This window comes from Dipodomys merriami, unplaced genomic scaffold (assembly GCF_024711535.1).
Source record: "Dipodomys merriami isolate MVZ:Mamm:240054 unplaced genomic scaffold, mDipMer1.0.p SCAF_783, whole genome shotgun sequence".
NCBI lineage: Eukaryota > Metazoa > Chordata > Mammalia > Rodentia > Heteromyidae > Dipodomys > Dipodomys merriami.
Genome location: NW_027206383.1, coordinates 378,751 through 390,102, shown reverse-complemented (window position 1 = coordinate 390,102; position 11,352 = coordinate 378,751). Strand labels below are relative to the sequence as shown.

At 52.4% G+C, this 11,352-nt stretch overlaps 1 protein-coding gene across 1 annotated transcript; it reads left to right on the top strand.

The window, feature by feature from the left end:
- Window positions 1–3,416: 3,416 nt before the first annotated feature.
- LOC138818853 (ketosamine-3-kinase) lies at window positions 3,417–10,955 on the top strand. The gene is made up of 6 exons (XM_070009994.1): window positions 3,417–3,577; window positions 4,289–4,440; window positions 5,077–5,168; window positions 6,185–6,267; window positions 9,587–9,709; window positions 9,936–10,955. The coding sequence occupies exons 1-6, from the start codon at window positions 3,437–3,439 to the stop codon at window positions 10,272–10,274; spliced, it is 930 nt and encodes a 309-aa protein (XP_069866095.1). The 5' UTR covers window positions 3,417–3,436; the 3' UTR covers window positions 10,275–10,955.
- The last annotated feature ends 397 nt before the right edge of the window (window positions 10,956–11,352 follow it).

Sequence of the window (11,352 nt, the reverse complement as noted above, 5' to 3'; positions counted from 1 at the left end):
CTCCCACACACAGAGCCTGTCCAGAGCACTTGACACTCCCGGAGTGAACCTGACTTACTGCCTGCAGTGACTTTTCACAGCCCTTTAAGAGTTGAGGTTTTATTTTTTGCCAGCCTCAATATTCTCCATCCTGTGAACCTTAACGGCTGTCTTACTAGACCATGTTGTTTGCATTCCTGAGCCCACAGATTGTATGATTTTGGGGTTCTCAGAGCTGTTCCCAGACAGCTCTCTTGTCTTTCTGGGCCACCCCCTCCTTTCCCTTCCATTTGAGAGCAGGATTTTACTAGGAAATGGATGCTTCTGGGCATCAGGTTCAGAGTTGGTGGCCTGAAGTCCTTAGCACTAAGGTGGAACTTTTTCCAATCAATGATCCTGTCTAGGGTCTCCTTTGCATCCTATAGGTGCTACTCTCCAAAGCAGACTTGTGGTAGGTGACCAGTGCCACGGGGCGGTTCTGTCGGGACAATGGAGGACACCTAGAGGAGGAACTGGAATAGGTGGGGAGATGGCAAACAGACAACTCACACACAAGAGGAGTGGATGCTGAGTGCGATTTAATGCAGAGGATAACAAGCTTTTATAGCAAAAGTCTCCATGAGAAAGGGCAAAAGGTTACACAATCTTGCTGCAGGGCTTCATTCTTGGGTGGTCACCAGCTGGTCGCCTGATAGGCACTTGTTTCCCCGCTTATCTCTAAGAAATATAATGGGTTTCGATGTTTGTCACTAACCATTCTTATTTCTATAGAGGCCTTAACTGTCCCATAAGATCTTTCCTGTTCCTTCTTTAATAGTAAGCACCACGGAGGCCTAGATCTAGCACGTCTCTTAGTAAATGAAAGAGAGTAACAGGAAGTTCTTTCTCCTAAGTAGTTATCTCAGCAATTGCCATACATTCTTTCTGTTCTAGCCGCCCCTACAGCTTCTTGTAAATCTCTTACAAACAATTCCTTCTGCTGATGTGACATCGTGAAACCCCCAATACTTTTATATTTACTTATGACTTGTCTACTAGCCTCCATAAGAGGGGCTTTCAGGGTAGCACTTAACTCTGGTGAGTTAGTCATATTTTTAAGACACTCATCAGATGTTGGAGTCGTCAACACTCTTAAGAAAGAGCTTTGAATAAGGGAACGTTGAGCATAAGTAAGTACAATGAGCAGCAGAAACAGTAAAAGATTAATAGGCACTCCTATACAGTGAAGAAAAGAAAAGCAGGGACAGAAACACATCTTTCCCAGGGGCTTGCCAGCCTTTCCAGGAGGTAGGCCTCTTTGAAGCCGCATTCTCTGAGGTAGACTTCGGTGAAGTCCCATTCTCAGAGCTAGGTCTCTTTGAAGCCCCATTCTCTGAGGTAGACTTTGGTGAAGTCCCAATACTCAGAGCTAGGTCTCTGTGAAGCCCCATTCTCAGGTCTGAAAGCTGGTTTCCCATGCTAAGCAGACTCCACCGGAGTAGGCGGGGCAGACCAGGCTGCCCCTAATGATGGTCTCCACCCCTTTGTGCTGTCTTCCCCTGGACCAAGGCAGGGTGCTCACTTCTCTCAGCTCCTCGGGGAAGGAAGGCCCGGTGCTGGGTGCCAGCTACTGGGATGACAAACACCAGGACAGCAGAAATGTGAGTGTGTGTTCCTCTCAGTGATCAAGATCACTGAAGCCAGGCGACAGTGGCTCACACCTGTAATCCTAACTACTCAGGAGGCTGAGATCTGAGGACCACGCTTGAACAGCAGGAAGCAAGCAGGATGCTGGGACTGGGTGGATGTGATGGGGACATGGCGCTGTTGTTCAGAAGCCAGAACAGGAATGAATGGTCATTCTCTAGGATTGTTTTGCCCCACTATCCCTGGGGCTGGAGTAGCCACAAGTGCAGTGAGGAGTCAGCTGGGATTACAAAGGAAGAAGTGTAGACACCAGGCCATTTAAGGAGCACTTAACAGTGCTGCGTTCATCCTCCATCAGGCAGGGGAAAGGGCGTGTGCTTTCTGGTGGGGACCGAAACCCAACACATGATCAGGGCATCGAATCTTCATGGCCCCACGTAGCTCAAACCTGCCAGCTCAAACCTTAGTCAAGGCCTCTGAGATTTTCAGCCAGAACACAGACAACTGGAGGGAACTCATGGAGCCTAACTACGGGATATTTACCCCAAATACTGGCCTGAGGAGCATTATGGTTATGTTTTGCACACTTGGAGTACTGAAAATTTGGCTGGGGTAGACTCCTGATCCCACCGTCTCCCAGAAGGGCAGCAGCTGCCTTCTCTTCCCCAGGAAGTTTCTGAAGTGGAACTTGTTACTTGTAAGAAGTCAAGCAACACAGGTAGAGTATTATGTGCAAAAGGCTGTGACCTGGGCGAGGCTCTGAGCGAGCTGGAGCAGACAAGTCCAAGGCTCTTGATGAGCCAGCACAACTCATGTTTAGGAGTGGCTCCGGTGGTGGAATTTCACCCAGGAACCAGACATGCTAAGGGAGCGGCCCGAGTTCAAGCCTCACCACCGGTACAGAACAAACCTCTGGGCTGACTGAGTTTCAGTGACGCATATCAGCGCTTGCCTGCCTTTCTGAAGTTGGTACTCTATCATCTTCGGGTGGTTGTATGTCTATAAATACCCTTCATCCTTCTCCCCGTCCGGGTGTGCGTGTGTGTGCCCATGTGCGTATGTGTGTGTGCGCGTGTGTGTATGTGCGTGCGTGTGTGCGTATGTGTGTGCGTATGTGCGTGCGTGCGTGTGTGTGCATGTGTGCGTGTGTGTGCGTATGTGTATGTGCGTGTGTGCGCGTGTGCGTGTGCGTGCATTGCATATGTGTGTGCATATGTGTGTGCGTGCGTGTGCGTGCGTGTGTGTGCGCGTGTGTGTGCGTGTGTATGTGCATGTGCGTGTGCGTATGTGCGTGTGTGTATGTGTATGTGCGTGTGCGTATGTGCGTGTGTGTGCGCGTGTGCGTGTGTGCGCGCGTGTGCACACTCAGGGCCTGGGCGCTGTCCCCAGCTCTGCTGAAGCGAGCGCTCTACCACTTGAACCACCGCTTTGGAGATGAGAGTCTCACGGAGTTTCCTGCCCCGGCTGGCTTCGGACTGTGATCCCCAGGTCTCAGCCTGCAGAGCAGCTCGGGTGGGCCGCCGCGGGGCCGGTGATCAGTGGGGGGAGAGAAGAGGGAGGGCGGAGGGGGGAGGGGGACGGGAACGGGGGAGGGCGGGGGCTGAGCTCCGGGCCTCCAGCTCGCGCCCCGCCCTTCTCCCCGCCCCACGCGCCACCCAATCCCCGAGCGGGCCCGCGGCGGGCGGGGCGCCCCTCGCCCAATCCCCGCGGTGATCTCCGCAGCAAGGTCACGCCCCTTCCCGATCACCACCCAATCTCCGTCCGAGCCTGCGTCGGCCCCGCCCAGCCGCGTCTGCCGCCCGTGCGAGGCGGCGCGCGGCCCCGCGGGAACATGGAGGAGCTGCTGCGGCGGGAGCTGGGCTGCGGCTCGGTCAGGGCCACGGGGCACTCGGGAGGCGGGTGCATCAACCAGGGCCAGAGTTACGACACCGACCGAGGACGGGTGTTCGTGAAGATGAACTCCAAGGCCGAGGTAGGGGCGGGGCCGGGGCCAGCTCCGCTCAGGTCAGGGCTGGGGTCGGGGTCGGGGTCAGGCCTGGGGTCGGGGTCAGGGCCCGGGGTCAAGCTTGGGGTCAGGGCTGGGCAGGGGTCAGGGCCCGGGATCAGGCTTGGGGTCAGGGCCGGGGGGTCAGGCTTGGGGTCGGGGTCGGGGTCAGGCCTGGGGTCGGGGTCAGGGCCCGGGGTCAAGCTTGGGGTCAGGGCTGGGCAGGGGTCAGGGCCCAGGATCAGGCTTGGGGTCAGGGCCGGGGTCAGGGCCCGGGGGTCAGGCTTGGGGTCGGGGTCGGGGTCGGGGTCAGGCCCGGGGTCAGGGCCCGAGATCAGGACCCTGGACCGCGGTGCGCGCAGGTGGCCTTCGCGGGCAGTTGGGTGCGGTTCCCTGACTACCCCGAGAGGAGCCTTCCCGCTGGCCGCCTTGCGGGAGACAGCGCCTGGCGGGATAGAAAGGGCCCGCCCCTTCGGTTATCCTGGAGGGGAGGACGGGCCCCAGGCCCCGGCCCAGGCCCAGCCCCGGCCTCTGGCACCTTTCTGACTGCCCTGTGGAGGGGAGGACGGACTCCAGGCCCCGGCCCAGGCCCAGCCCCGGCCTCTGGCACCTTTCTGACTGCCCTGTGGAGGGGAGGACGGACTCCAGGCCCCGGCCCAGGCCCAGCCCCAGCCCCGGCCTCTGGCACCTTTCTGACAGGCCAGAAGAATGTTTGAAGGGGAGATGGCAAGCTTGGCCGCCATTCTGAAGACAGGCACCGTGAAGGTGCCCAGGCCCATCCGAGTTCTGGATGCCCCGGGAGGAGGGAGTGTGCTGGTGATGGAGCATTTGGACATGCGGTCTCTGAGCAGGTGTGTTTTGACGAATCTCCTCTGGTTAAGGGCAAAGACTTTTTCCTCTGTGTGGTTCCTGTGGCTCCTTTGTTCCTGAAGCTTGTACTTGGGAGCACAATTATTATTATTTTTGTGTGTGTACTGGTCCTGGGGCTTGAACTCAGGGCCTGGGCACTGCCCCTGAATTTTTTTTTTTGCTCAAGGCTAGTGCTGTACTACTTGAGCCACAGCTCCACTTCTGCTTTCTGGTGGTTAATTAGAGATGAGTCTCAAAGACTTTCCTGCCTGTGTTGGGTCTGAACCATGATTCTTGCTCTCGGGACACTGAGATTGTAGGTATGAGCCATCAGCACTCAGTTGGGCTTTTGAAGAATGTCACTGAGACTCCATATATAACGGTTCTGCAGAACGGGCAGTGTGATTCACTGATAGCCAAAGGCAGAAGAGAGGGATCTCCAAACACGGTGAGGGAGGGTGGGGTGCAAATTCAGTTAAGGCTGGAGAAAGGTGTGTCAGATCATCTGCGCCCTTCATCCCCTCTTGATTAAAAACGGACTGTCCTTAAAATGTTCACAAGCTTTGTGTTCCTTGAGCCCTTTCGTATAGAAGTGGCTCTGCCTTTTGGGTGTCATCTGTTGTGTTTTGGTTTTATAGTCATGCTGCTAAACTTGGAACCCAGCTTGCAGATCTACACCTCGAGAACAAGAAGCGTGGAGAGAGACTCCTGAAGGAGGCTAGCACTGTGGGTAAGGGCTGGATGGATTGTAGGAGACCCCCTGGAGGAGGACACACAGCCACGTGTTTGGTGATCTGATAGTCAGATCTGTAATGATGCCAGAATATCCTAGAGCAGTTCAGTGAGCACCATGGATGTGGCTGATGTGTTAACTGTACTTGGAAGACAGGAAGTCACTGTTGGACTTGGAACTTTCATAGTATTACCCTTGCTTTTCCCTCTCTCTCTGCAGAGAGACTGGAGGTTTTCTGGCTTTCTGTACAAAGTGAGTCCTTTTAAGCACTGTGTATTCTAAGTACGTGTCATTCTTGAGACTGGGTTTGCTCACAGCTGGCGTTCTACCACTTGAGCCACACCTCTAGTTCCATTCCTGAGATTTGCAAAGTCAGCCCTCAAGTCTGACCTAGCTAGAGTTTAGTGTGTTGTTATACTGTGGGAATTTTCCACTGTTTTCATCTCTGACAGTTGGTAATCCACAGGTCTCTCTGTGCTGACTCTGCTGGACTGAGCTGCTGATGCTGGCCCGTGAGGCTGCCGGGCCCTGTCCCTGTGAGGGCAGACTGAGAGGCCCCAGCACACTTCCAGACTGCATGGAGTCTAGTGCTGGGATTGTCTGAGTTTGAGCAACTACATAGGATTGAAACCATTTCCAAGCTAATATCCACTTTGTAGGCCATGTCACTACCAAGAACTGTTCTTTCTTGATGGATTAAGAGGGTCGATTGTTTTTTCTTCTCTAAAGAAAAGTCATCTTTTCTTTTTTTTTCTCCTCAGTACACTGTTGTCTGCTCTGAGAGCTGGCGTCTTTGGTTGTTAAGTCTGCCCAAGGAGTTTCTGTTCTGAGTAACCAGAGAGTTAGTGGAGACCAAGGCCTTTTTTTGTCTCTGGGTAGGACATAAGGTGTCCTCTCCACCTCCCAGCTGAGGTCAGGCTTTGGTGCATCTCTGTGCTCCATGAATGGGAGCCCAGGGTCTCCTGGCACAAGGAAACTAACTGTGATCTTTCCCTTTTCTTTTTGTATGGCAGGGAAAGGAGGAGAGCAGGTGGACCAACTCTTTGTGGACCAGTTTGGGTTTGATGTGGTGACATGCTGTGGCTATCTTCCTCAGGTGAGAAAGAAAGTACCCTTTCCTATTCCTGTGCAATACTGTATGTCGTAGCTTTTTGTTTTTTTTTTTTTTTGGTCGTGGGTCTTGAACTCTAGGCCTGGGCACTGTCTCTCAGCTCTTCAGCTCTACCACTTGAGCCACAGCGCCATTTCTGGCTTTTTCTGCTTATGTGGTGCTGAGGAATCAAACCCAGGGCCTCATGAATGCAAAGCAAGCACTCTACCACTGAGCCACCTTCCCAGCCCTTGTCATTATTCTTAAACAGTGCAGTATAGCAGGTGCTTAATAAGCTATATTATTAAGTATCATAACCAGAGATGATTAATGAGTTCTATGCAAATTCTAGATACCACTGTATATAAGAACTTGAACACCTGAGTGTTTTAGTATGGAGTCCTGGCCTAGTCCCTCTGGCAGACCATTTCAGCAGTGATGCAAGATTGTTTCTGGGATGGTTTGGGGTTTTTTCATGCCAGGGTCTGGGCACTGTCCCTGAGCTTTTTTGCTCAAGGCTAGAGCTCTACCACTTGAGCCACAGCACCACTTCCGGTTTTCTGGTGGTTTTATTGGAGATAGGAGTCTCACGGTCTCTCCTGCCCGGGCTGGCTTTGAACCGCGATCCTTAGATCTCAGCCTCCTGAGTAGCTAGGATTACAGGCGTGAGCCACCAGCGCCTGGCCTGGGCTAGTTTTTAACTGTGATCCCCAGATCTCAGCCTCCTAGGTAGCTAGGATGACAGGCGTGAGCCACCAACACCAAGCAGGCTTATTACGGTTTTAAGGTTGGCTTTGATGGGAGTTCTGCTTGCTGTGGGGTGGGTGGGACAGTGCTTTCAGAGGGTAGGCAGAGGTGGCTCCTTGGGCGGGGTTGCTGAGGAATTGAGGAAAGTTCTAGGGGTTCCTGGCAGGCACATGTCATAGGGGGTTATCTGTAAACCTGCTTTGGGTCCTAAGTAGTGCCTTCTGGTCCTGTCCGCTTCCGGGCACGTCAGCAGCACTGCCCGTGTGCACACACACGCTTGTGTGTGGGGTCGTGCGTCCTCTGGGGTCACGTCCTGTGCCGTGGACCGGCTCTGTCGGACAACGGAGGACACCTAGTGGAGGAACTGGAATAGGTGGGGAGATGGCAGACAGACAGCTCACACACAAGAGGAGTGGATGCTGAGTGCGATTCAATGCAGAGGATAACAAGCTTTTATAGCAAAAGTCTCCATGAGAAAGGGCAAAAGGTTACACAATCTTGCTGCAGGGCTTCATTCTTGGGTGGTCACCAGCTGGTCGCCTGATAGGCACTTGTTTCCGGCTTATCTCTAAGGAATACAATGGGTTTCAATGTTTATCACCAATTAGCCACTACTTTTTTCTATAGAGGCCTTAACTGTCCCATTAGGATCTTTCTTGTTCCTTCTTTAATTGTAAGCACCTAGGTGGCCTAGATATAGCAAGTCTCTTAGTAAATGAAAGAGAGTAACAGGAAGTTCTTTCTAAGTAGTTCTCCCAGCAATTGCCATACATTCTTTTTTTTTTTTTTAAATTTAATTTTATTTTTTTTTTGGGTCCGGTCGTGGGGCCTGAACTCTGGGCCTGGGCGCTGTCCCTCAGCTCTTCAGCTCAAGGCTAGCGCTCTACCACTTGAGCCACAGCACCACTTCTGGCTTTTTTCTTTTTGCTTATGTGGTGCTGAGGAATGGAACCCAGGGCTTCATGCATGCAAGGCAAGCGCTCTACCACTGAGCCACCTTCCCGGCCCCCATACATTCTTTCTGTTCTAGCCACGCCTACAGCTTCTTGTAAATCTCTTACAATTCCTTCTGCTGAAGTGACATCGTGAAATCCCCAATACTTTTATATTTACTTACGACTTGTCTACTAGCCTCCATAAGAGGGGCTTTCAGGGTAGCACTTAACTCTGGTGAGTTAGTCATATTTTTAAGACACTCATCAGATGTTGGAGTCATCAACACTCTTAAGAAAGAGCCTTGAATAAGGGAACGTTGAGAATGAGTAAGTACAATGAGCAGCAGGAACAGTAAAAGATTAATAGGCACTCCTATACAGTGAAGAAAAGAAAAGCAGGGACAGAAACACATCTTTCCCAGGGGCTTGCCAGCCTTTCCAGGAGGTAGGCCTCTTTGAAGCCGCATTCTCTGAGGTAGACTTCGGTGAAGTCCCATTCTCAGAGCTAGGTCTCTTTGAAGCCCCATTCTCTGAGGTAGACTTTGGTGAAGTCCCAATACTCAGAGCTAGGTCTCTGTGAAGCCCCATTCTCAGGTCTGAAAGCAGGTTTCCCATGCTAAGCAGACTCCACCGGAGTAGGCGGGGCAGACCTGTTCTGTGGGCATCTCTGCTCTTGCCTTCCCTGTGCATGGTCAGTGCTCATGCTCTGGGCAGCCTTTCTAGGGATCTTCTGGAACAAGGTTCTGTATGGCTCTTCTCAAGATTCTTCTCTGGACAGGGCCATGAGGTAGACCTGAGCCACGGGTAGGGCAGTCTGTCAGCTCTGTTACTGTGTCCCAGAAGGAGGATAATTGAGAGGAAATGTGCCGGTGCTCTCTGTTAGGTTTTTAAAAAGAGGTAGGCGAGTAAGAACCGCACCAGCACGCACGTGGTATTCAGATAAGGGGTAGGTTTATTCAGTAGACCAGGCAAGGTTGGCACTCCACGTGGCTGGGAAAGGCCTGGGAATGAGAGAGAGCTGGGAAGAGAGGAAAGAGAGAGAAAAGAGCAGAGAGAGGGGTAAGAACAGTAGCACTCACGTGGTATTCAGGTAAGGGGTAGACCTGCTGGGACCAGGCAAGGTTGGCACTCCACGTGGCTGGGAAAGAGAGAGAGCAAGAAAAGAACAGAGAGTGAGCTAGAATAGAACAGAGAGAGCAAGAAAAGAGCAGCAAGAGCAAGAGCAAGAGAGCGTCTGGGCCTGGGTTAGGCCTTATGTAGGGTATGGGCGGGGAAAGGTGTGGCCACATCAAATTCAGATGTGACCTCAGCGGATGCAGATGTGACCTCTTCCAGGTATCCCAGTTGCCTAGGTAACGCAGGTACTGGGTGGAGACTTTGCTGCGAGGAGGGTGGAGTCTGCTGGCCATCCAGGAGCGGACCTTACACTCTCAGTCTTGGCCCCAGAGCAGATCCTGCCTGGGCTCTGCCTCCCACTGCTCCTGGGAGGGGTCCTGACCTCAGCCGGCCTGAAGCCCGGGTGCCTGGCCCTCCTCACCTCTCTGCTCCTGGCATCTTTCCACTTTGGGAGGCTTGCAGGGATTCGAGCTTCCTTGGAGCTAGCTTTTCCTGATGAACTCTGTCCTTTGTTGTCACTTGTGCAGGTGAATGACTGGCAGAAGGACTGGGTTGTGTTCTATGCTCGGCAGCGCATTCAGCCCCAGCTGGATATGGTGGAGAAGGAGTCTGGGGACCGGGAGGCCCTGGAGCTCTGGTCTGCTCTGCAGGTGAGGTGCGCTCCTGCTGCGGCCCAGTCCAGTACACGCCTCACGTGGCTCAGTGTAACGAGGTACCAAGGCTGACCGCTCCTCTGAGCCTGGCTCTGAACAGGAAACGGGGTGCTGTCAGTGTCCCCTAACCCCTCCTAAGCTAGGCGTGTCTGAGCCGTGCTTAGAACATCTCCATCTCTGCGTGCATCCGTGGCTTTGCTAAGTCTCTGCCTTCTCCCTGCAGCTGAAGATCCCTGACCTGTTCCGTGATCTGGAGATCACGCCGGCCTTGCTTCATGGAGACCTCTGGGGAGGGAATGTAGCAGAAGATTCTTCTGGGCCCATCATTTTTGACCCAGCTTCTTTCTACGGCCACTCAGAATATGAGCTGGCTATAGCTGGCATGTTCGGTGGCTTTAGTGGCTCCTTCTACTCTGCCTATCACAGCAAAATTCCCAAGGCCCCTGGATTTGAGAAGCGCCTGAAGTTGTATCAGCTCTTTCACTACCTGAACCACTGGAACCATTTTGGATCGGGGTATAGAGGGTCCTCCCTAAACATCATGCGGAATCTCATCAAATGAGCTGCCTTTCCTCTGGACGAGGGGTCTCGAGTGTGCCGCGCCTCAGAGCCAGGTCCTCCACACTGGGACCAGTCTGGGCAGGACCAGAAAGCGTGTGAATCTGAAGAAAGGCCACAAGGCCCTGATGTGGTTCACCTTGTTAGGTTCTTGGCTGCTTAAGGCCACACTGTCCATGCTCTGCTTCAAAGGTAGAGAGCCGAGTGACGGTGTGGGCGTCCAGTGTACAGGAAAGTAGCCAGGACCCACCCACTTCCTGCCCCTCAGTCCAGCGTCATCTCTGGGTGGCTCTGGAGCTTCATAAAGCATTAAGACAAGTCCATGTGGAACTGTCTTACTAGAAGTTGTGAGTAATGGTCAGCTCCACAGTCAAGCACATTCCTTGTCTGTCCATCACTTCCTCAGGCTTCTGCAGGCAGGGTGGGAAACTGACCGCGCTGCAAGCCTTTGGGTAAATCGGATGAATAAGAGCCTTGCGTTATTTCTGTATTGCCCCAACTTGCATGCTCACTAAAGCTTAATAAATTGTCAGGCATTCCTTTAAAACTACAAAATGAGCATGGAAATAGTTTTGTTTTCTATCCTTTAGTATTAAAAGAATAAGAAATTTCATGAGTGACCTTGCTGCTACTAAATCACTTTGTCCAAAAACTTTATTAAACTCTCAGTGATTTCATTGATAAATATACCTATGCTTCCCATTTAGCAATTCAACATTTTATTACTTATTTATATTTATTTTTTGTTTGGTTGTGGGGCCTGAACTCTGGGCCTGGGGTCTGTCCCTCAGCTCTTCAGCTCAAGGCCAGTGCTCTACCACTTGAGCCACAGCGCCACTCCCAGCTTTTTCTATTTTGTGGTGCTGAGGAATCAAACCCAGGGCCTCATGCATGCAAGGCAAACACTCTACCACTGAGCCACTTTCCCAGCCCCTCACTAAACATTTTAGCTGTTTACTCAGAAATTCTGTAGTACGTAGATACATAGTACATAGATAACAACTTGGTTTTTGTTTGTGGTTTTTGTCAGTTGTGGGGGCCTGAACTTAGCTTGGGGGCTGTTTTCTGGTGGCTCATTGGAG